The following is a 27,201-nucleotide window of genomic DNA, read 5'->3' on the forward strand; positions in this document are numbered from 1 at the left end:
ACTTTTTAAATTATATAATGAAAATATATTAGTATTTTCAGAAATGTATGGATTTCTGCTTATCACATATCTTAAATAATATAAATACTAAAGCAATTTAATCTGAATTTTCGTTTCTTTCAACTCAAAATACATATATTTTGGGAGTTTCCAATGAGTAAAAAAATTGCCACATTTTTCATATCAGTTCAGTTCCAACCTTCGTAGGGTGAAGACGTATTTTCAATACGGTCCAAGCTATAAAAAGATACCGTTCTTTAAAAAAAACCCAGTATTTTATTACGGTTATTTAATTGAGTGTTAAAAACGCATAACAGATGCGGCTATCCGTCTCTCAGTGGACCTAAAGTGTAGTGAATACGTGTTTACGTGACCAGACAAAAGGTCTGCATCTCATTTTATTAGTGTTTAAAATTATTTCATCTTATTTTACAACAGTCCTTTTGAAATTCATTTATAGTATTTATAGTAAAAAACTAGTGCTAAAATAACGTAAGTGAAAAATGAAGTGCGTGAAATAAACAATGTATTTATTTTATTTTTTTTATCATCTGGAAGTAAATTAAATAAAATATTAAAATATTAAAAAATGGCAAACCATAGCGATTCAACCAAATCACCTGCACACTTTGATATAAGATTAGAACAAACAGCAATAACGCAAACTCCACCATCAGAATGGACTACAGTCATTAACAAAAAACGATTGAGAAGTCCAGAAGAAGAAATCGCGAGGAAACAAACAAGAATCAGTGACTATTGGTTGCAGAAACCGATAGAGACAAAAAACAGTTTTAGCAACCTGTCGGAAGAAATTGAAGAGAACATACAACCAAGCCCTGAAAAAGTTGTTCCCAAACCACCACCAATAACAGTCTATAAGGTAGGAATAATAAAAAACATCCATGACTTATTGAAAACCATTACTACGAACTACACAATTAAAACAGTGAGCTATGAAACAATTAAAATCCAATTGTTCGAAGCGGATCACTTTAAAGTTCTTATAAAAGAATTAGATGAAAGAAACACCCAATACCATACATTCAGGCCAAAATCCGAGAGAACATTTAAATTCGTATTAAAAGGATTACATCACGGGACGGACTTTAACACCATCAAGGTAGCACTAGCTGAAAAAGGCCACGAGGTCGTAAATATTCACAATATACGACATCACACGACAAAAAAACCTCTGCCTATGTTTTATATAGACATAAAACCTAATGGAAATAATAAGGCGGTGTATGAAATCACCAAATTGGAAAATAATATTATTAAATGCGAACCACCACATATAAAAAGAATTATACCACAATGCACAAGATGTCAAGCGCACGGGCACACAAAGACTTACTGTCGCAAATCATATAGATGCGTAAAATGTGCAGGAGAACATAAGACAGGAGATTGTACTCGTAAAGTTCGCGATGAAAAAGTGAAATGTGTCAACTGTAACGGAAATCATCCAGCGAACTACAAGGGTTGCGCAGTTCACAAGCAACTACAGCAGAAACTCTATCCTGCCTTAAGGGAAAAAAGGCATCAACAAAAACAATCCACTACTACCAATCTACCACTACCCACCAGAACAAGTCAACCAGACATAACTTATGCCCAAATAGTTGAAAATGGTTCAGCACAAAAACTAGAGACAATATCTCAACCTACTGAAACTAGCAACATCTCAAAATTAGAAAATATGATGGCTAAACTAATGGATCAAATGAGTACGATGCTTGGTCTACTCACAACCGTCGTAAGCAAACTTGCCTAATGCCTGAAACCAATAGCTACAAAATCGCCGTCTGGAATGCCAATGGGCTCCAACAACACGCCAGGGAACTAAAAATGTTCGTAAATGAACAAAATATTGACATTATGATGGTTTCCGAAACACACTTTACGGACAAGAATTATCTGAAAGTTCCTAAATATAAGATTTATCATACAAATCACCCTGATGATAAAGCACATGGAGGTACAGCCATAATAATTCGAGATGATATAAAGCATTTCGAAAAAGAAAAATTCCGCAAAGACTGGACCATTAACAATTTCTGCGATTTATTGCCCACCCAAACATAACAACAAGGCAGAACAATTTCAAGAATTCTTCAGTACGCTAGGTAATAGAGTTATAGCAGGAGGAGATTATAATGCAAAACATTTAATGTGGGGTTCAAGAATAATAACCTCAAAAGGTAGAGAACTGCTCAAAGCCATAAGGAAAGATAACTTACAATATATCTCTACTGGTGAACCAACATATTGGCCTTCAGACAGAAATAAAAAACCAGATACAATAGATTTCTGTATTACAAAAAATATTGATCCAAAAAAGTGTCAGGCAGAATCATGTTTCGACCTGTCTTCTGATCATTCACCAATAATAGTAACAATTTCTTCAAAAATTACCATCAAAGATAAACCCCCTTCTCTGTGCAATAATAGAACTAACTGGCCCTCATTTAGAGAAAACTTAGACCAAAATATCTCTCTAAACTTACCGTTACAAACTGAAATGGATATAGAAATAGCAGCAATAAATCTTACAAAAAATATACAGGAGGCAGCATATTCCGCGACTCCTAACAGTGAAACATTTCCAAGAAAAAATACACATATATCATGTACAATACAGAAAAAGATAGCAGAAAAAAGAAAGTTACGACGAAATTGGCAACAGCAAAGGACTGAAGAGAATAAAAGAAAATTTAATAGGGCCATAAAAGAGCTGAGAGATCTAATTCAAATTGAACAAAACCAAGGCATTCAAGAATACCTAGAAAACTTGACATCAACTGAGGCTACAGACTATTCGTTGTGGAAAGCAACAAAAAAGCTTAGGAGATCCCAGCAGCATAACCCACCTATTAAAACAAGCGAAAATAATTGGGCGAGAAGCAATAAAGAGAAGGCCGACATTTTCTCAAAACACTTAAAGAATGTTTTTAAACCTTTCCAGTCTCAGCTACATAAAGATGACGAAAATAAAATTACTAGCTTTCTAGATTCGCCATTTCAAATGGAGTTACCGCACGAGAAATTAACGGTCAAAAAAGTTAAACATACAATAATGAGAGAGATTAATATTAAAAAAGCTCCTGGTTATGACTTAATTACTGGCAAAATTTTAAAAGAACTATTAGAAAAGGCTATAAAACTATTAACATATATATTTAATGCTATGCTACGAATTAATTATTTCCCTAGTATCTGGAAAGTAGCTAAAATATTAATGATACCTAAACCAGGAAAAATTCCAGAAGATGTGACCTCCTACCGACCTATAAGTTTATTACCAATAATCTCGAAAGTTTTCGAGAAATTATACATAAAAAAACTAAACTGTATAATAGAAAAAAGAAAAATTATTCCAGAACATCAGTTTGGCTTTCGCAATAAGCATGGGACTATAGAACAAGTGCATAGACTTGTAAACCAAATAAACGCTGACCTAAATGCCAAAAGATATTGTTCGGCTGCTTTCCTAGACATATCTCAGGCTTTTGACAAAGTATGGCATACGGGCTTGCAGGTTAAACTAAAGAAACTTCTCCCTCATCCGGACTATCAGCTATTAAAATCGTATCTCACTGACAGACATTTTATTGTAAATCAAGGCGATGAACATACCGAATTAAATCCCATATATTCAGGAGTTCCGCAAGGTAGTGTACTGGGTCCAGTACTGTATCTTCTGTATACGGCTGATCTGCCCACCACAAAAATAACTACTGTGGCAACATATGCAGACGATACAGCAATCTTAGCATCCCATGAAGATCCAGTCACAGCATCAATAAACCTACAAACCCACCTGGAGCAAATACAATTATGGTTGAAGACAGGGCGCTTTAAAGCCAATGAATCAAAATCCACGCATATAACGTTTACCCTGCGTAGAAGAACATGTCCACCAGTGAATATCAATCATCGTCAACTCCCCCAAGCAGAGAATGTTAAATATCTTGGTATGCATTTAGATCGACGCCTAACCTGGAAAAAGCACATACTCTCTAAACGGAAACAACTAGGACTAAAATTATATCAAATGTATTGGCTCATTGGGCGCAAATCCAAGTTATCATTAGATAACAAGGTATTGCTGTATGAGTCTATACTCAAGCCCATTTGGACATATGGAATTCAACTATGGGGTACCGCTAGCAAATCTAATATATCCATCATTCAACGGTTCCAAAATAAGGTGTTGCGTGCCATTGTTGATGCTCCGTACTATATTTCAAATAAAGTGATACAACGCGATATTCCTCTAGAACCTATAGCGAGTGTAATCCAACGTGTTTGTGTGAAGTACTTCGAAAGAGTGTCAGTGCATCCCAATGTACTCGCTAATCAGCTAAATATGCGACGTGATAGTGAAGTGCGTAGACTAAAACGTTTAACACCACCTGATCTGATTACTGGACATATGTAGAGTTTAGAATAAGCATTAGAATAAGTCTAATTAATTAAGATAATATTTTATACAGAAGATTGCTTATTGAAGTGATTTTCTACATGCCATGTATATATAATATAAACAGAAGAAATACTTATTGCCAATAGGGCAGATTGTGGACTCACGAAGAGTAATAAAAAAAAAAAAAAAAAAAAAAATTTTTCATATGAATATTTGTAATTTCTTATCATTTTTTGATGAATAATCACTAGTTAGTAGTACAATAGTTTTTATACAAACGCTAGTTTCTATGTTATACTATTAAAGGTGTATTTTAAAAAAAATGAGCAAGCTGTTTATATCGTAAATGCTAAAAATTATATATATCCTAAAGCAAATTAATATGGGATTTCGATCTCTGTATCTCTTCTGTTCTTTTGAATCTTTACACTTCTTTCCCACTTATTGATATATTATATAGATAATTTATCAAAATTTAAGAAGATTTCTAATAAGTTTGGAAACAGAACTCTCCATGTTTTTACAGTATGTATTTTTACTATATGTTTGTAGCTATTGTGAGAAATGTCCTGCATCCGCTGCTATTTGTTATTTGTCTCCAACTGTTCGAAGGCTTTGCCCATCAATCTTTCATTGACCTCTGCTACCCTTATAACTCTCCAGCCACCTGTCAGAGAGACTGTCCATGAATAAATACACCAATCCGGACCGTAACTGTGTCCGTACGCGGCTTGATGTGCAGAACGAAACGCGACTCATCTATATTACAATCGATTTGTCCTGCTGTTGGTGCCGCGAACGATAAATTACCGACACTGCTTGCAGTGGCGAGTTTAAAGTGCGACCGTGAAATATTGGCAGTGAGGTATCAAAGGAAATTGAACTGGAAATGGATGCTGGTCAGAGTTTCGGATTTTTTCTCTCGCCACCCGAACGACAAAATCGACGATTCGATAAATCGGTTTTAATATCGCCGGTGAATGGTTACCTTCGATTTGTTCGAACTATGCAAAAATAATCAGATATCAAGATCAACAAAATCTATATATAACATCATATATTCAAGATATTCAACAATTCAAGACATATAGTCTGTTCGATAAAATATTGAACTCACGTCATTTGAATTGATGACGTCAAAACGTCACAATGTTGCCGTATCTACTCTGAATTTTATTTTGTTTTGGCTTTGCGTACAACAGAATTCTAATCTAAATAAAAATATCGTTATCAAATATTGATTTTAACATTATAGTTCATCTAAGGTATACATTGTCGAAGTACTTAATGTATATCCAATAAATATATTTTACATAAGTCTTGTTTCTTTCAGTATAGTGTAAAATCATTTTGGTATCACTGTATTTCTTCTTAGTTTGTTCTGTTATTACCTGTATACATCTTTCTTAATAAAACTAGATTTAATCACTTCATACTCCCTACTGAATTTACCATATCTGCAAGACAGTTAATATTCTTTCCCTTCTCACACATTTTAACAAAATTCTCATGTATATTCTGAACAATTGCATACATATCTATGCACATAAATCTTTAACACTCTAGAATACGATTTCCTGCAGTTATCGTATATTAATTCATCCTCTCTAGAAATTTGTCAGCATTGAATTATAATCCCATATTCATAAAGTTCCATTCAAGTGAATAACTAAGCTGTTAATTTCCAATCTATTTAATATTTGGTCACGAATGAGTGAGTTTATACAAACAGAAGGTGTTATTTACCATTCATGTTTCCATGAAGAACAATATATCTGCAATAAAGTCGTCCTTGATTTTATTATATGCTTTTAAAAATGTTGAATCCCAGAATACATTTTTCATTTTTTGAGATATTTCAGTGACCGTGTCAATACTAGTATTCAGCGCAGCTGCAACACGCTAAAAGATATTTTCAATAAAATTCGTAGCAAATTAAGATTGCTTAACTGTCTAAAAAAGTTTACTGTCAAGACAGGGCCTCCATTATATCGTTCCTGTTCGAAGAAACTGTTTAGAAACGCAATTCGTTCTGTCTGGCTTCGACATTTTCAATAAAAGTAATAATAAGTGACAGTGACTTCAAATTTATCAAAACAAGCAAAGCATTAAAACAACATTTGGCGATTTATAACCTGTAAATGTTGAATGCTATATTGTTTTAGTCACGTCAACCTGTTGAATTTTTTAATGACTAGATCTACAGCTTAACGTTGGAAAATCGAATCACGGTCCTCCTCATTAAACCTACCCACTGGCAAGCGACCAACTTTAGAAATCATCCCAGAAGACATCCGGTCTTATCCGGCCTGGTTACTGGCGTGACTGGGATCATTTTCCTTGTCGGATTTTATACTCTTGCCCAGAACAATCACAAATATTAGACACATATCATAAATTTACGACCATGCCCCAGCAGGATTCGAACCTGCGATTATCGTAACAGTAGGGGGACCGTCTGATACCGTCGATAGACCGATTTATAACCTATAGTTTTTATAATTAATATTTTGAAGAATTTTGCAGATGTTTCACAACCGGACGACTTTTGTAGGCTGGTTCAGTTATATATTCGAATGATGTTACTTTCGATTGATATAATATTTATTATAGCTTAGAAGCTTTTGAGAATAACATATATGCCAGATCATAATCTAGCATACTTTAGCTTAGTGACATCTATTAGAAAAAGCGGCAATGACATTCCGGTACTTGGTAATTTATGAAATATTTGTAAAAAAGTGTCCTACTTTGAAACTGTGGAATGACGTAACTATTAACGTAATTATTATACAGTTCCTTATAAGGGCATTCTGTTCATTATTAATAATTAACAAATATTCTTTTTACGGTAGTATTTTTTGTGTTTATATCATTTCCAAGTAACAAAATGTTCTCACTTTAGTGAAAAAACAAGCTTGACGTCTTACCATCATTATTTAAACACACACAGTCCTAGAAACTCTATATTCTAGACACAGGTTCATTAACTTTTTCCATACGGATCCTCGTTTATCATATAATATATTTAATTATTTTTTCTCATTACGCGATATTACCGAGTTTCTATCACCGTTAATTAAGTACTTTTTGTCGGAGTTTGGAAAGTAAAAGCATCTGTCCGAAGAGGAAAGAAAGTCCGTTTAGGAACGTTGACCCTCGTAACCTCATTAAGTTAATTAACCAATTTTGCAAATATATCTTCTCCCAGGCAGGACAAACTTTCTTTTTCCCTGTGTCTTTGTGATATATGTTAAAAAGTATTCAGTAAAATCCAATTTCCTTTGAGGGGATGGAACCTTCCTATGTATACATGGGGGTTTTCATTAACATGAAGTGGAATAAGACAAGGTCTGTGGGAATTATTGAGGATTTTTTTATTTTAAGAACGCTCGTTAATATCACTCAAATATCCGTTACAGCTTTTCATATTGCCGCTGATTCGAGTGATCCAGTTTCTGTGCAGAAAAATCCAGTGGTATCAGAGGAAGCGTATATGTCTTCAACATCCATGACATCACTTTAGGCCAAGATAAATTGAATGTAGTCATTCTGTTGCCCTCAACAATTTTTTATAGATGCTTTACCACCTCGTATGTGTTGACGTTATTTGATGTACAACCATTATTCTTATTAACCTTATATTTTTAATAATGACTCCCTGGTTCTTCAATTCAACTTAATTTTTATCGAAAATACTACTCTAAACCAACTGAATCTTGGAAAAGAACACAATTATTAAAAAATAAAGTAAAATCAAGTCCGCTTAATGATGAATCTAATTCGAATTTCTGTTTTAACAGGTAGCAGCTATTGTGGATGCTCTGGTTCGGTGGGACTGTCACATCCGGAAACGCTGACTGTCACTCTGACCGCTGATAGAGGTCTGGGCTATGGTTTAACGGTTTCTGTGGGTGACCACAGCGAGAATCGCTCCGCAGACATTCTTATCACTAGGATCGCTCCGGATTCACCAGCGTACAGGTAAACATCACGGCATATTACATTTTAACCATAAAATATATTTAGTGACACTATCATTTATATAAAAAGCGTTTATATACAACAGACAGATATAGAAACCACAGTACTTTTACTGTTCATATTAAAAAACTTATGAAGGTTTATTGTGTTGGAAAACATCTTCCCTATTGATTAAAACTGGTCCATTTTTCTATACTCTATATGAAACGTATTAGTCGAATGATGATCATAAGAAACAATTCCGTTCTATACTGACCAAATACCTATATCAAGCCTTCTACTAGTTTGTTTACTGCGAACTCATATAGATAGCCCAGATATAGCGCTTTCTTGGTATCCACTGTTATGTAAATAATTCAAAAGTATTTTATAGTGAATGATTAGTTAAATATTGCGATCTAACTCAATATTACATCGTTTTTTTCAACGATTGATGGCCAGGATGAGGTTCATCTTGAGTATCGATGCTCAGAGAACGGAAATTAGTAAACCAATCATGATACTAATGTTCACTTAAGCTTTTCAAGAACACCATATTACACTGTGGGACAATTTTTGTTCTATAACATGAAATGAGACGGTTTTTTGTCAAATTATACCTGCTGAACACAAACACCTAACAAGTACCGTCTTAAACTTATGACAAATTAAAGTACTACAAGCAAATATGGCTAGTATCAAAATTTGAAATCGTTCCATTCCAGCATTCCGTCTTCCTTGATAACGCTCTTCTATCTGTTTGGTGAACGCTTCACCAGGATGGTGAAGCGTTCACCTTGTTCTTCACTTACCATTCCTAGATTAGGAGGTAAAAATCGAACTGAAGTAGAGTTCTAGGTGCGTTGTTTATGCAATAGTATCCCCTGGAGGATCCCCCTTTTTAACTAGGATAAAATGAGAACTAAAATATCGTCTGATATTAAAACGAATTTAAAAACTGCTAGGTATATACATCATACACCTTGATGACGTGAGTTTATTGTTATTTTAAATAGACTATTACTTTTTCCTCGACCATTTTAATGATTAAAATCGACTAAAATATGTTCTCCATTACTCAAAAATATATTTAATCCCAAAAGAATCGCAAGGCAAGGCGGGAGAAAGCAAAAAAATCCTCCGCCAGCACATTCGCCCCATTTCCGAGGTAATGGCAATTTATAGCTTGTTTATTTAAATACATATTGCGCAAATATTTGCTGATATCGTTGTGGGTATGTTTCGATATGAGGCCGGGATCCCCACCGGTACATTAGCTATTTATTTACCCAACCTACGGTCTGGTAACGGGACGGACGGCCCCCTCAGGTGAAATTCCGACGGTTCCGCGCTACCCCTAAACGGTTATTGATGCGGTGAACTGACGTGCCGGGTTTTTAAGTGCACTTCCACCGCGAAGCGGGCGACTTCCGTTGTTTTTATTCCATTTACGACGCCGTAAATAGGCGAGAATCAGGCCACCCACGTAAGTACCGCGTACATGCTTTTAAAAAGGGAGCGAAAATGTGCATATGCAGTTTTCCGGTTAGGAAAATAGGTAAATTTTATTGGTTCGGTTGTATAATCATCAGAAAATGGTGAATAAACAACAGGTCAATTGAAAAGTCCCCGGCCTGACACATAGATGGCGCTACTAGAATTAAATCCATATGTTTCTTGGTTAGTCCTAACGCTCAAAAGATGCGTGTATAAATTTGATGGCTGTCCGATCATCAGTTTGTGAGTTATGGCATTTTGAGTGAAGCAACTTTTGTTATTGTGAAAAAAATGGATAAAAAGAATTTCGCGTGTTGATAAAATATTGCTTTTTGAAGAGAAAAATACAGTTGAAGCAAAGACTTGGCTTGATGCCGAGTTTCCGGACACTGTCCCAGTAGATATCAACCATCAAGGATTGGTATGCTAAGTTTAGACGTGGTGAAATGAGCACAGAAGACGGTAAACGCAGTGTAGGCCCAAAAGAGGTTGGTACCGATGAAAACATTTAAAAAATCCACAAAATGATTTTGAATGACCACAAATTGCAACTGAATCCAATAGCAGACACTCTAAAGATATCAACTTACATGTACATCATATCATCCACGAATATTTGAGTATGAGAAAGCTCTATGCAAAGAGGATGCCGCGCGAGCTCATTTTTGACCAAAAACAACGACGAGTTGATGATTCGGAACAGTGTTTGAAAATGATCAAGCGTAATATACCCGAGTTTTTGCGTCGATATATGACAATGGATGAAGCATGGCTCCATCATTTCACTCCGAAGTCCAATCGACAGTCATACAAGTGGACTGTATACGATGAACCCGCTCCAAAGCGTGGGAAAACGCAACAGTCGGCTGGCAAGCTTATGGCGTATGTATTTTGCGCATGGAATAATTGTCATTTACTACCTTAAAATAGGAAGGACCATCAACAGCGACTATTACATAGCGTTATAGGACCGTTTGAAGGACGAAATTGCCGAAAAACGGCCGCATTGGAAGAAAAAGAAAGTGCTACTTCACCAAGACAATGCACCGTGTCAAAAATCTATGATTTGGGCTTCTAATTGCTTCTTCATCCACCGTATTATCCAGATCTGGACCCCAGCGACTATTTCTTGTTCTCAGATCTCAAAGGAATACTCGCTGGGAAGAAATTTTCGTCGAATGAAGATGTGATCGACGAAACTGAGGCCTATTTTGAAGCAAAGGACAAGTTCTACTACAAAAATGTTATCGAAAAGTTGGAGGGTCACTCTTGATGGGAATTATGTTGAATAAAAAAAAATTGTCAAAAAAATGTGTTTTACTATGGTAGGTCAGGGACTTTTCAAATGACCTGTTATATAGTATTTTACTAGAGAGACTAACACATGGGCTGAAGACTCTCAGGTTATTCTGGAATAATAAAAAAATAATGATATTCTACTCATAAGTTTGTGAGTTATTGTGCTAAAAGTGACACTACTTTTGTTATCTTCAAAACAGTTGATCAAAAACAATTTCACGTTTTAATTTTACACTGCTTCTTCAGTTCAGTGTTCGATGCAAGTCTGCCATAAAATGTTTCGTCCAGTAATATGTCAAGTTCTAATTCTCATTTGTAAATACCTTCAATATCCAAGACTTAAATAAAATATCCCAACAAATGACGTTTTTTCAACTCAAAACTCGTCTTTTAATGCACGACAGTCTATAATTTTCCAGTATAAATCAACAATTTATTGCCATATCCCTGTTGCCCGACCTCACTCGAAACAACATAGTTGTGGAACGGAACGGAACCTTAATCCCCTGCCGGGACTCCGACCGGGACTAGGACCACCAGCGGAAGCCCAAAAACTGTACATTTGGTCAGATTATGGGACTTTATGATGGGGTCGGTGCTCCGATACGAATCCTCCGTTACATTGGCTCCTAGCAAGTCCTAGATATCAGGAAACAAACAGGGGATAGCTCCGGGATGTATTAGGATGAATTTAATGAACTCTCCCATAAATTATTTATTTAAATTACCAGTATTCCGGAATTTAGATAAAAAAAGTTCTGTGATAAAAAATCAGTTGATATTGTAAAATTCGATAAAAATTAAATAATTAGTAATATCATTACATTACATAGTATAAAACAAAGTCGCCTTTTCTGTCCCTATATCCCTATGTGCGCTTAAATCTTTAAAACTACGAAACGGATTTTGATGCGGTTTTTTTCAATAGATAGAGTGATTCAAGTGGAAGGTTTATATGTATAATACATGCATAATATACTAAGGCAACATTGCTAATTTTAGAGGTTTCTAACGTGATGTCGTAAATTAACCTATTTTTTTAGGCTTATTGCTAATTGCTAGCAAAAACGTTGGCTAACCCTACGAGTTAGATCAAATTAATGTACTACAGTATTGTACACCATAAAAAGGTCTACAAAAAAGTCCGCGATGGTATATGTTTTATCTTTTAGGGATAACCCACATTAACCATTTTTATTGTTTACTTTTTACGTGAGAAAATGGCTTATTTACGAAGCTATTTTAAGCAATACGGCATTAATCCTTATCGAATTAAGTACCTTAAATACAGTGTGCAATTAATATAGATCAATATGGTTCCTTACAGCATGTAAATTAAACAAATATTTTCGGAGATATTACAAATTTAAAATTTGCGTTTAAAAATGTGTAATGTAACAAAAATTGTATGAATTTAGATATTCCAAAGATAGCAGGAAATCTTCATAGTAAGTATAGGGGAAGAGGAATTGTTTTACTCCAAATTTAATGCGTGCAGGCCAAGGGCAGTAATGAATGAACCAAAAATACTGGATCGATTTTAATCATGTTTTCATTGAGTGACATAGGCATATATATTTTATGCCCGTGCAAAGTCGGAGCGGGCCGCTATGTTTTTATATACAACGTTCATATTTTTTCTGTAGTGTATTTAATTTAGTATCAGCATTGCACCCGTGCGAAGCCGGGGCGGGTCGCTAGTTAAATTATAAACAATAAAAATATTCACGCTATTAGAAACAATAAAAAATAAATATATTCAAATATCCCAGATATTATTCTGATATTGATCAGTTAAAATTGATTTCCCATTATTCAAAAATGTTCTATAGTCTCATATCTACTGTATATCGATATTGAGGCAAAAAAACATTGTTAAACCTATAAAAACATTCTTAAATTCATCTATTATTCGTCAGACTTACAAATATAGATCTTATAATTTAATATTCAGACATTTGTTACTGTAATTAATGTTATATGTCAACTTTATTTCTGATCTTATATTCAGAATATTGTCAAAAAAAGCTTTAGTAATATTTACATATATTTTTTAAGTTATTCCCCTTAGAATATCACGGGAGAAACATGATTAGCTTTATAAAGTGGCTTAGACCACGCCACTTCTTTCCGTAAAGTTTTTTTGATATATTTTCAAGTCTCCTTTTTACCAAGGAGGGTTTATCTGGACTGGACCTACTGTTTAACGTGTTCTTCGAACCACGGTCCTCAGTATTAACCCTACTAACTGGCCGGTGACTAACTTGAAGGCCGTCCCAAAAGATATCCGGTCTTACCCAGCCTGGTTACGGGCGTGGCTGAAATGGTTATTCCTTCTCGGATTTTTCGATGTTGCTTAAAGACATTTACAATTACTATCACAAACATCGAATATATCCATGCCTCCAGCAGGATTCGAACCCGTGGCTAGAACAACAGTAGAGAGAGAATTAGAGTTTTTGTTGCTGTAAACTCTTGCTTATATAAGAGACGAGGGCAATGTATTGATCCGAGGAAACATTGAACCGAAAACTTGGGCGAGCCCGGATGGAAATTCGACAATAAAAGAAAATACGACCACCTATTCCCTCCCCCCTGCCAATTGTGGGCGCAAATCACGGCAAAAACCAAAATAATTCGTCGAAACGTACACATAACCTCGGTGTTCGCGGCGGAAAGGATTTAGCAGCGGCAAGACTGGTAATTGCATCAAAATATTCTCGGATATTTTCCATGTGGAATATGCCGGGGGCGGCCAAGGAGGGATTTCATTTAATTCCGCACCGACGGTTGTTGATTCTGTTCCGACTTTCGCTGGAAATACGCTTTTAATTCAATAAACGATTTCGGCAGCGGCAAAGGCGGATATTTTTGGTCTCCTTCAAACAAAACCTACCGCTTCGGAACGTTCCCGTTGTTAACGTTGTTATTATTTATCTACCAGAGACCCTTTCGGAGCCACTGAACACCACCACTTGCGTGATTTAGTTATAACTACAATTATATTCGGTAAAAATTAACAGAAGCTTCGGATACGTTCAGGATTCATTTGAAGTTAATACCTTGATTATCATACATTGTTCTTAATTAACGTTAAATAATTTATATGCGGAGTAATATACTTAAGAACACACTTATTTAGGTACAAATTATTTATATTTAGGGTATGTTATATGGCTCGGTCAATGGAGGTAAGATGAAATGATACAGATGACGAAATGATGAATAATTGCGTACCGTTGCATAGCCGTGGCGGGTTCAAATTACGAAGAAAAATAATTGGAGAGGAAAAATAAATCCAGTGAGTTCAGAAACTCTGTTGGAAAATGTACAGCTTCAGGGGCATCGCAAACTGTATCAATAGATTTATATGATACCAAGTACCCTGGCAATCGATCCCCTGGTTATCGACCGGGATAAAAAATCATAAAATTATTAAAATGACTATTAAAAAGCAGGGGTTGGTGATAGAAAAGTGAACGTTTAGGGTTGTATGTATTTTTAATGCCACATAATAAAAAAATTAAAAAAAATTACTAAATTAACACCCTTTATCTCTTAAGGGTTTGAAACATAGATAGTAGCCGTTTCTCAGACCTACTGAATATGCATAAAAAATTTCGTAAGAATCGGTATCGGTACATTGTAACATGAGAATTTTATATATGTTATAAGATATATCAAATTTTAAACTATCTGTATCCAGAATCTATTTATAAATTTAAATTATAAAAAGATTAATATGATTCTAAATTGGTTAGCAAATTAGAGGTGCTTTATATATTACAGATCGGCCTAAAATGTAATATCATTATCTGAATACTTCTTGAAAGCGTCGGATTAGAATTACCAATATCTGTAGTGCAGCATTAAAATTGCAACCTGAACCAATATAGCAATTAAGCGCAAAATTTCATAAAGCCTTTGGGTTTCGTCTTGAACACTCCGGAATCATGTCAAGCACGGCTGCTAAGCTTCAGGAATTTAATTATATCCCAATTAACGCGAAACATCTTGGAGAATAAATTGCCAATGTGGAAAACTAGCGTTTTTGGCATCGAGTACACAACACGATGTTACCTGTAGTGTATAACACTTGTTATTAACGCCCGTTATAAAATTTAATAATGTTCAACGAGCTAATAAGGCCAGGCTGACGCGAGAAAATGGTTGAACTGAATTTGAGAAAATATTTTTGTTATTACGTGTATTTCTAATCATTTTCCAATGACTTTCCTAATATATTAATAATTTTATTGATGGGTTTTAGAATACCTTTATAGATTCGAGAACATATTTAGGAATTTAAGACAAAATTATGATGTGCCCAAACAATACAAAAATAATAAAATTTTGCTACATATAGACAAAATTAAATTACGAACAAAACAAATGTAATTTGTTGCTCGTATCGCTTCATTTAATAAAAATTGATTACAATAAGATTTACAAGACATGCAGTTTTTTTTATATACAACTGATTGATATTAAAAAGGTTTTGGTATTTTGGAATATAACAGGTCAATTGAAAAGTCCCCCGCCTACCATAGTAAACACATTTTTTTGGCAAAATTATTTTTTTTTATTCAACATAATTCCCTTCCATTGTGATACACTGATTATAGCGACCCTCCAACTTTTCGATACCATTTTTGTAGTACGATTTGTCATTTGCTTCAAAATAAGCCTCAGTTTTGGTGATTACCTCTTCATTCGACGAAAATTTCTTCCCATCGAGCATTATTTTGAGATCTGAAAACAGAAAATGGTCAGATCTGGAGAATACGGTGAATGAGGAAGCAATTCGAAGCCCAATTCATGGATTTTTACCATCGTTTTCACTGACTTGTGAGACAGTGCATTGTCTTAGTGAAGCAGCACTTTGTTTTTCTTCAAATACAGCCGTTTTTCGGCGATTTCATCCTTCAAACGGTCCAATAACACTATGTGATAGTCGCTGTTGATGGTCCTTCTTTTCTCAAGATAGTCAATAAAAATTAGTCCATGCGCATCCCAAAATACAGACGCTCTAACCTTGCCAGCCAACTGTTGCGTTTTCAAACGGTTTGGAGCAGGTTCATCGTGTGCAATCCACTCGGATGACTGTCAATTGGACTTCGGAGTGAAATAATGGGGCCATGTTTCATCCATTGTCACATATCGACCCAAAAACTCGGGTTTATTACACTTGATCATCTTCAAACACTGCTCTGAATCATCAACTCGTCGTTGTTTTTGGTCAAAATTGAGCTCGCGCCGCACCCAGTTTGCAGAGAGCTTTCTCATAGCCAAATATTCGTGAATGATATGATGTACACATTCAGTTAATATCTTTAGAGTGTCTGCTATTTCATTCACTTTCAATTTACAGTCATTCAAAATCATTTTGTGGATTTCTTTAATGTTTACATCGGTAAAAACCTCTTTGGGGCGTTCACTACGTTCACCATCTTCGGTGCTCATTTCACCACGTCTAAACTTAGCATACCAATATCGCTGATGGTTAATTTTCCTGGGGCAGTGTCCGGAAACTTCGCATCAAGCCAAGTTTTTGCTTCAACTGTATTTTTCCCTTCAAAATATTTTATTAACACGCGAAATTTATTTTTATCCATTTTTTTCACAATAGCAAAAGTTGCTTCACTCAAAATGCTATAATTCACAAACTAATGATCTGATAGCTGTCAAATTTATACACGCACCTTTTGAAGCTTAGGGCTAACTAAAAAACATATGGATTTAATTCCAGTAGCGCCGTCTATGTATTACGCCGGGGACTATGTATATATATAGTATTAGCTACACATTTTCACAAAAATAATAAGCTAAGAAAATTCCTTACCATTTTCTGACGTTATTCAAGAAGATCGCACCACTTAAGATGGATAAAAGATAGAAAAAAGGGAACCGTCCGAATATTTAAATGGAAAAAGAATCGCTATCTCTCCATCCATACGTTCGAATCAATCGGATATTTGTAGGAGAACGATAGGATAATCAACCGCTTGGCATTGTTCGATTACGGATAGAGATTCTAGTGGTGCAGCGTCTAAATCCGATGAATTTAAGCAAGAACACGAATCGGAGTATGGCGATTTGATGTCAGTGTAACGCGGTAATGATTTGTCTGTTAAATATACCGGAGAATGGGTTAGAACTGATTCGAATTCTGAGTTGCGGATGTTCTGGTTATGTGCTCGACATAATGCGGAAATGTATGATACACACTTCTTTTACAATAAACACGTCCTTGTGAGTTTGTTAAAATTAAATTTATGGGTGAACTTAATACAATTAATTAATTTTAAGGCTTTTTTCAACGCTTTATTGTGATTGAGATAAAATGTATATACTACTGACTACTACTTTTTGAATCTGTTAGTTTGTATGTACATGTTAGGATTAGTTCTTGTTTCCTTCGATACAGTGTTTCCTTGTAAAATTATTTTGATATCACTGTATTTGTCCTTAGTTTGTTCTGATAATATCTTTATACAATATTCTTGGTAACTTCTGTTAGACTTCTTCATGGGTTATCTTTAAACCTCTTAAATCCTGTATTACCCAACAGTATATGAAGAGTTCTATATAAGAGAAGTTCTACATCCCTCAAAGAACTGCATATCTCTAAGCTTTCTATGGATATTTTTCAGACTAACAGTTTCCTCTGAAATAATTGTGTTACATTATGTTTATATTGAAAAATACACTCACTGTTCTTATACATGTCATATATTTGATATGTGATAGAGCTAACTTCAAGCTTATATTAACACGCCATCGATAAAAACTACAATAACTTAATATCTAACAGTTAGTTTATTACCTTTCTAATGAATTTTACTGGCAAGAAGGGAGCTGACAACAATCAGTTCTGTTTGTATTCGACATTTTCAAACACAGTAATAATAAGCAGCTATTTGAAATGAATCAAAACAAGCAAAGCTTTAAAACAATGTTTTCCTGTTTATAACCTGTATTTATTATAATATTTTGAAGACTGATTCGGTTACATATTCGAACATATCAGAATAAAATGAGAAGGAAAATATTGTTTGATTTTAAAAAGAATTTTGCAAATTGCGACAGACAATAAATTCGATATATTGATGACGTGGGTTCATTGTTATTTTGAATCGGTTATAGTTATATAGGTTCTTTAAAAGGTGGAAAAATAGATCCTACAAAATGTATGTATAGTCTTCGTACATGTTCCACTACAGAGTATCAAAAAAAATTAGAAATAACATTGGAGTATTATTCACTAATTCATCATTCGAGGAGAGCGAAGCAGCAGCTATCTAATCGTGATACGACATTGCGCTCTGGTTGCTAGTGCCGTGCCCGTCTCTCCTCCCCCACGCTTCTGCGACCTCCGTTATTAATGTTCGGTCCTTAGCTGTGTTAAACGGAATTGCTGCCGATAAGAGTCTTGGATTATTCAGCGCAGTGTCACGTCAAGGATGATCGATCTGGAACCTTATCCGTCTAATATCAGTGTAACGATTAGTTGTATATTATGAAAATTTGCATAAAATATGGGGCACGTTAAACATCTTAGGCTTCATAGTGTATCAGTCCGATTAACAATTGAGGGGATATTTTGTTCCCAATAACCAATTGGTGATAACCACCAATCCTTGGTCAAATTAACAAATATTTTAAGCTATCTGGAGGTAATTTAAGATCTTAATCTGAGTGGCTTTTCGTCCAATAAGTCTTACAATCCATTATCGTTGAAACTTTTGGCCGTTTTTAGTATAGACTATAGGATAATATTGATAGAATTTCTAAAAAATCAATCAAAAAGACGTTACGAAACATTGACGTAACTTTAGTCATCATGTTTATTGGGATATAACGGAGCGCTACTACCATCATACCTTCATAAAAGTATTTAATGAGAATATAGGGGCAATTTGAGCGTCTCTTTATTAGCGTTCGGTTAGAGTAATAGAGATGCAACTCAATAGAGGGCAACATCCAGAGGGCGCCATAATGGGCCGTTCAAGTAATTTGATTGGTCAATTTAAATCTCCATTATAGACACCTGTAAGAAAAATATTTAACTGTGAAGACAATTGATTGGCTCATTAGTAATATTTGGCACGTGACAGATGTACAAATCATTTCCTGTATAAATTGTGAGAGAAGAAAGGACGGAGATAATTGCTTGGGGCAGTTATATGACATAATTAAAAATGATCTGAATGAAATGATGTAAATGTTTTATTTATTATTGAACGGAAATATTTTTTAACAAATATCGAGAGATTAATCGAAATATTACCTATTATTGCCATAAAAACAGTCAAATTATTTTACTATTTATCATTCACAATTTTAATCTAGTTACCCTATTGCATTAACAATCGTACATCGAAAAATATCGTACCAAAAGGCTGCGATAATAATATACAATATATTATTATTTACAAGCAAACTACCAAAAAAAACATAAAACTATATATATTATATATACATCTATGTAAGCATAAATTGGGTACATTTTTGTCAAGATCGCGTCTAAGACGACAGAGCCAGAACGTTAAAGATTAGTCGAATGAAACAAGTAGAATCAAAAATAGTAACTGCAAGTGTACGACTGAAACAGTCGATAGTAAAAAGTATTTAATTACTAAACAGTGGATAGTCGATTTCAGTCTATAGTTCCCAACACTAGTCAGAACCAATGAATTTAACAGTCGTTTACGTCGATACACGTAAATATAACGTGATTTCCATTCATTTTAATTATCATTATTAATATATATTTATTTACTTATAACTCGGGTGGTTTTTCCTTATCCATCTCGATCTTTTCTTCGTTAAACGGGCAGCATGACGAAACCGAAGCGTGGGATAAAGGGGGGAGGGGGGGGTTAGTGGTGTTCCTCACAATTCCTTATTATTATCGGCCTTGCTTACAATTTCCCCGTTCTCTGTAGACTTTATTTCGATGGCCGTATTAATTAAAAGGCGAAGCAAACAGGCTTTTGTCTCTCACTTAATCTGAACTTAATTAAGTGCCTCGCTAACAGCCAAATATCAAGTAAAGTAGTGTAGTTTTTGTTCGATAGAGTTGTGCAAATAGTTTTGTTTTCGTCTTAAGGGAAATTAATTAGACTCACTGGGCCTTTTGTGTTCTCGGGTATCGCGAAAAGTTGAGGGTATTTTCTTAAAAATTAAACCGTAGATCAAAATTTTCTTTTACTGTTCTCTGGTCTTTGGTCACGAGATTTTAAACGGAGACCACAAGAAGCTGATTGCACCGATAACTCTAATTTTATGGTATTGGTTATTGACACAATATTGGATGTAATTTTTCATTATTTTTTTCTTAGTACTGTTCCTAATATCATTCTAACAAGTCAATTGAAAAGTCCCCGGCCTACTATAGGTAAACACAATTTTTTTGGCAAAATTAGTTTTTTTAATCAACATAATTCCTTTCAAGGGTGACACACTGATTGTAGCGACCCTCCAACTTTTTGATACCATTTTTCTAGTACGATTTGTCCTTTGCTTCAAAATAGGCCTCTTCATTCGACGAAAATTTATTCCCAGCAAGCATTCTTTTGAGATCTGAGAACAGGAAACAGTCACTGGGGGCCAGATCTGGAGAATTCGGTAGATGCGGAGGGAATTCGAAGCCCAATTCATGGATTTTTGACATGGTGCATTGTCTTGGATAAGCAGCACTTCCTTTTTCTTCAAATGCGGCCGTTTTTCAGCGATTTCGTTCTTCAAACGGCCCAATAACGCTATGTAATAGTCGCTGTTGATGGTCCTTCCTTTTTCAAGGTAGTCAATGAAAATTATTCCATGCGCATCCCAAAATACAGACGTCATAATCTTGCCAGCCGACTGTTGCGTTTTCCCACGCTTTGGAACGGGTTCATCGTGTGCAGTCCACTCGGATGACGGTCGATTGGACTTCGGAGTGAAATAATGGAGCCATGTTTCATCCATTGTCACATATCGATGCAAAAACTCGGGTTTATTACGCTTGATCATCTTCAAACCCTGCTCCGAATCATCAACTCGTCGTTGTTTTTGGTCAAAAGTGCTCGCGCGGCACTCACTTTACACAAAGCTTCCTCATACAACAAATATGTGCGAATGATATGATTTACACGTTCAGTTGATCTCTTTAGAGTGTCTTCTATTTCATTCAGTTTCAATTTACGGTCATTCAGAATCATTTTGTGATTTTTTTAATTCTTTCGTCGGTAACAAGCTCTTTTAGGCGTCCACTGCATTCACCGTTTTTGGTGCTCATTTCATCACGTCTAAACTTAGCATACCAATCGTTGATGGTTGACTTTCCTGGGGCAGTGTCTGGAAACTCGGCATTAAGCCAAATTTTTGCTTCAACTGAATTTTTTCCCTTCAAAAAGCAATATTTTATCAACACGCGAAATTCCTTTCTATCCATTTTTTTCACATTAACAAAAGTTGCTTCACTCAAAATGCTATAATTCACAAACTAATAATCCGACAGCTGTCGATTGTATACACGCATCTTTTGATGATTAGGGCTAAACTAAAACACATATGGATTTAATTCTAGTAGCGCCATCTAAGTGTCAGACCGAGGACTTTTCAATTGACCTGTTATTATTACTTTTATAACACTTTCATCCATACAGTTCTAGTAATATATTTTTATTATGACTATATTTCAATAGTCACTCTTACAAACTTAAAATTTATCTTTACACTGACTCAAAATCAGGTACTTATCTAAGAAGACCATTGATCCTTGCTTAGTCTATTAAAATAAAAGTTATTATCTCTTTTCAATGTTTTTATTATTTGGAACACTTGACTAGACATCTACACAAGATCACACAGTTTGGTTCTCTTAAGTCTGCGTCCTAGTTAAATGTTACCGAACAACCGAATATTTCCTCATGTCTTTTTGCGAATCTCTTAATTTCCTCTCTGACTGTATGAATCTGATGATCTCTGTGTAAGTATTTGTTCTTATATTATCGAGAAGTATCCACAATACTTCTCAGGACTTTAGTTTCATAGATCCATATAGGTTTTAGTACTTGGTAGTGCACCAGTAACTTATTATGTACGAATAATTTACATTTCCCTCCAAATAACCAATACATTTTTTCTTTATTATTTTCTTTATTTTTGCTTTGTCGTGTTTTTATTTGTTTAATATTAATTATTTTGTTGCACACTTTTCAGCTCGTATGTTAATTTTATTTTTTTTATTTTTTGTATCAATTAATCATTCCTTATGACGTATAGATAGATTTTTCATAGACAAATAATACTATTTGACCTTTTAGTGAATGAAACCGAACTTTATGTATTAACCTAAAAGGATTACTGACCAAGAACTGAAAACAAAACGCCTCGTCCCTCCACTCATCATTCATTCATATCAAATTAGCCGTATTTCTCATCTGAAAGCTCCATTATGTAGGTTGGAAAAAGTTGAATGAACAGTATGGCCAGTATTCTCATTTTACGTGGAATATAATAGTACGGCATCGAATTTAAATCATAGCCCGTTGTCCATTTTCCAAACTATATTTTCTCTCCATTATTACCAGTTTATTGTAAACGAAATTCAATATATACCAGACAATAGAGTAGATTGTGTAGGTTTTATAACATTAAACAAGTTATTTCTGGTACGTAATACTTATATTGTTATTTAGTCCAATAATTGTAGGAAATTCTGTTATACATAGGCCAATTTCTAAGAGTTTCTTCTGTTTAAGTTGAGAGTATCTTCTGACTAACCAATGCAGTTATTTAGTTTTGAATGTAACATTTTCAGTTTCACTTACCATCGAGATAGTTGCCAAGGTACTTCACTGATTCTGTATGAGAGATGTTAGATTTTACATTGTATCAATTCTTGACTCATCTTGATGGTTAATTCTGGAAGCCATACTCCGTGCATGTGATACGTGCAAAGCTTTGTAGGGCAGCATTTCTTCAAAGGCCTTTCCGACAACTGTAGTTACTGTACGCACTTGTTCGATTGGTCAGTGCTTTAGCATATATCTACTAAGTGGTTAAACATATTTTTTCTCAAACGTTTCTTTCTTTTTTCGTAGTGTTTCTAGTGATTCTTGGTTGATGGTTCTCATATACTTTGGATGTAACAACAACATAAACCTGTAAGACACGATTTGTCCTGCAAGTTTGTCAGGTTTTTTAAGAGTAATTTTTTGTGCCATCATGTGGCGTGTGTTAAAACATGCCGGAAGATGTTCAAGCTAAATAAGATAATATTCAAGAACAGAGCCCATTTACATTTAAAAGGTCGTAAACCAACAAATCTGCAAATATTGTACCCTAAAGGACAATAATAAAACAAAACCCACGGAAATTATAAACATTTCGCTGCATTAATTAGCATATTTACAAAACTTTGAATTCTGAACTTATCACACACCATATCACCAAAAAGTAGTTTTCAGCTTTATTTCTCGTCATAGTTAAAGAACTTATTTTCTTATATTCCTTGCGACCTGTCTTCCTGTTGAGTGAGAATTGCCAAAAAACACAATCCGTACAATCCTCAAGAAGAGACTCTTCGAAAAAAGCGCACTAACAATAAAATATTAGCTCCTATTACGAACAATGCTGAGACATAAAGGACAATATCGCTGTTGATGGTCCTTCCTTTTTCAAGGTAGTCAATGAAAATTATTCCATGCGCATCCCAAAATACAGACGTCATAATCTTGCCAGCCGACTGTTGCGTTTTCCCACGCTTTGGAACGGGTTCATCGTGTGCAGTCCACTCGGATGACGGTCGATTGGACTTCGGAGTGAAATAATGGAGCCATGTTTCATCCATTGTCACATATCGATGCAAAAACTCGGGTTTATTACGCTTGATCATCTTCAAACCCTGCTCCGAATCATCAACTCGTCGTTGTTTTTGGTCAAAAGTGCTCGCGCGGCACTCACTTTACACAAAGCTTCCTCATACAAAAAACACAATCCGTACAATCCTCAAGAAGAGACTCTTCGAAAAAAGCGCACTAACAATAAAATATTAGCTCCTATTACGAACAATGCTGAGACATAAAGGACAATATCGCGAGGAGTAGCCACTGTTCTCCCACGGGAGGACCTAAACCGTCCGTAAACGTTTCCCATTTCTCCGCACCGCACTGCCGCTGCTGCTGCATCATCCGGTTGCAGGATTTTTAAGCCGGAATCGCTCGACGTTAAACGTCCGACGTTGTTACGTCTGCAAGTTGGCTCCAGGGAGATTCAAAACGGGGACGTCGCATAGTCTGGGTTAGTTCCTGCGGGATTGCATGCACACGGTTTCACCAGATTAACCGATAGATGGACAGGACGGGAAAAACTCGAATAATAGTTAACATCCTTCTTATCTTCCCTTTATTGAATAATATATACAAACATTTTTTATCGTCAGTTTTCCACGGCCTATTTTCTGGCATCTTTGACAAAGTGTTTCAATAGATCCGTAGAACATGATCTTGTTTTTCACTACTATATATATGAAAAAAGTGCCAAATTTTCATAACTCGAATAAAGATAAAACTACCAAAATATATGTATTTTAAAATTAGAAAAACGAAAATCCATGTTAAAATACTTTAGGATTTATAGTTTCTGAGATATAGGACATAAACAAATATCCATCATTTTTTTTAAATACACTTTTCATTCTATAACTTAAAAACAAAATGTTATAGAATAATTATTATACCACCATTCGATTTAGCGCAAAATTCTCTATAATCCTTATAGTTTTCATTAACTTGTCATTATTCGAACGGAAATGACAAAAAAAAAATTAAAAATGGCAAAAAAACGCAAATTTTCGCGACTGTATATATGGAAAAAGTGGCAAATTTTTTCATCTCTCGGATAAAGATAAAACTCTCAAAATATATGTATTTTAAGATGAGAAAAACAAAAATCCATGTTAAAATGCCTTAGGATTTATAGTATTTGAAATAAGTAACATAAACAAATATCCATCATTTTTTTTTAAATACACTTTTCATTCTATAACTTTAAAACAAAATGTTATAGAAGAATTATTATACCACCATTCGATTTAGCGCAAAATTCTCTATAATCCTTATAGTTTTCATTAACTTGTCATTATTCGAACGGAAATGACAACAAAAAAATTAAAAATGGCAAAAAAACGCAAATTTTCGCGACTGTATATATGGAAAAAGTGGCAAATTTTTTCATCTCTCGGATAAAGATAAAACTCTCAAAATATATATATTTTAAGATGAGAAAAACGAAAATCCATGTTAAAATGCCTTAGGATTTATAGTATTTGAAATAAGTAACATAAACGAATATCCATCATTTTTTTTAAATACACTTTTCATTCTATAACTTAAAAACAAAATGTTATAGAAGAATTATTATACCACCATTCGATTTAGCGTAAAATTCTCTATAATTCTTGTAATTTTCATTAACTTGGCATTATTTTAACGGAAATGACAACAACAAAAATGAAAATGGCGAAAAATCGCAAACTTTCACGACTATATATATGGAAAAAGTGGCAAATTTTTTCATCTCTCAGATAAAGATAAAACTCTCAAAATATATGTATTTTAAGATGAGAAAAACAAAAATCCATGTTAAAATGCCTTAGGATTTATAGTATTTGGAATAAGTAACATAAACAAATATCCATCATTTTTTTTAAATACACTTTTCATTCTATAACTTAAAAACAAAATGTTATAGAAGAATTATTATACCACCATTCGATTTAGCGTAAAATTCTCTATAATTCTTGTAATTTTCATTAACTTAGCATTATTTTAACGGAAATGACAACAACAAAAATGAAAATGGCGAAAATTCGCAAATTTTCACGACTATATATATGGAAAAAGTGGCAAATTTTTTCATCTCTCGGATAAAGATAAAACTCTCAAAATATATGTATTTTGAGATTAGAAAAACGAAAATCCATGTTAAAATGCCTTAAAATTTATAGTATTTGAAATAAATAACATAAACAAATATCTATCATTTTTTTTAAATACACTTTTCATTCTATAACTTAAAAACAAAACGTTATAGAAGAATTATTATACCACCATTCGATTTAGCGTAAAATTCTCTATAATTCTTGTAATTTTCATTAACTTAGCATTATTTTAACGGAAATGACAACAACAAAAATGAAAATGGCGAAAAATCGCAAATGTTCACGACTATATATATGGAAAAAGTGGCAAATTTTTTCATCTCTCAGATAAAGATAAAACTCTCAAAATATATGTATTTTAAGATGAGAAAAACAAAAATCCATGTTAAAATGCCTTAGGATTTATAGTATTTGAAATAAGTAACATAAACGAATATCCATCATTTTTTTTAAATACACTTTTCATTCTATAACTTAAAAACACAATGTTATAGAAGAATTATTATACCACCATTCGATTTAGCGTAAAATTCTCTATAATTCTTGTAATTTTCATTAACTTAGCATTATTTTAACGGAAATGACAACAACAAAAATGAAAATGGCGAAAAATCGCAAATGTTCACGACTATATATATGGAAAAAGTGGCAAATTTTTTCATCTCTCAGATAAAGATAAAACTCTCAAAATATATGTATTTTAAGATGAGAAAAACAAAAATCCATGTTAAAATGCCTTAGGATTTATAGTATTTGAAATAAGTAACATAAACGAATATCCATCATTTTTTTTAAATACACTTTTCATTCTATAACTTAAAAACACAATGTTATAGAAGAATTATTATACCACCATTCGATTTAGCGTAAAATTCTCTATAATTCTTGTAATTTTCATTAACTTGGCATTATTTTAACGTTTGCTATCATTAGCAACATTACAGTTAAAAGAATATTTAAAAACAAATTTTTGTCTCGGTTATATATTCTTAAGCCGTGCCCATTGACAACCCTAACATATCAATCTAATATTGTATACATTGATATTTTTATCGCGATGTATCATCAATCGCGAACAATA

General features: G+C 34.1%; 1 protein-coding gene across 9 annotated transcripts in view; it reads left to right on the forward strand.

Moving 5' to 3' along the window:
- Grip (Glutamate receptor interacting protein) overlaps positions 1–27,201 on the forward strand; it is a 347,975-nt gene that overhangs the window by 310,015 nt on the left and 10,759 nt on the right. For all 9 annotated transcript variants that reach the window (XM_076410452.1, XM_076410453.1, XM_076410459.1 and 6 more), the window contains one exon: positions 8,233–8,413. In XM_076410452.1, the coding sequence (XP_076266567.1) occupies positions 8,233–8,413 (181 nt within the window). The remainder of the gene's footprint in view (positions 1–8,232; positions 8,414–27,201) is intronic.

This window comes from Rhynchophorus ferrugineus, unplaced genomic scaffold, assembly GCF_030347505.1.
Source record: "Rhynchophorus ferrugineus isolate W39M unplaced genomic scaffold, kcgeb_rfMv2 rfM7, whole genome shotgun sequence".
Taxonomy (NCBI): Eukaryota; Metazoa; Arthropoda; class Insecta; order Coleoptera; family Curculionidae; genus Rhynchophorus; species Rhynchophorus ferrugineus.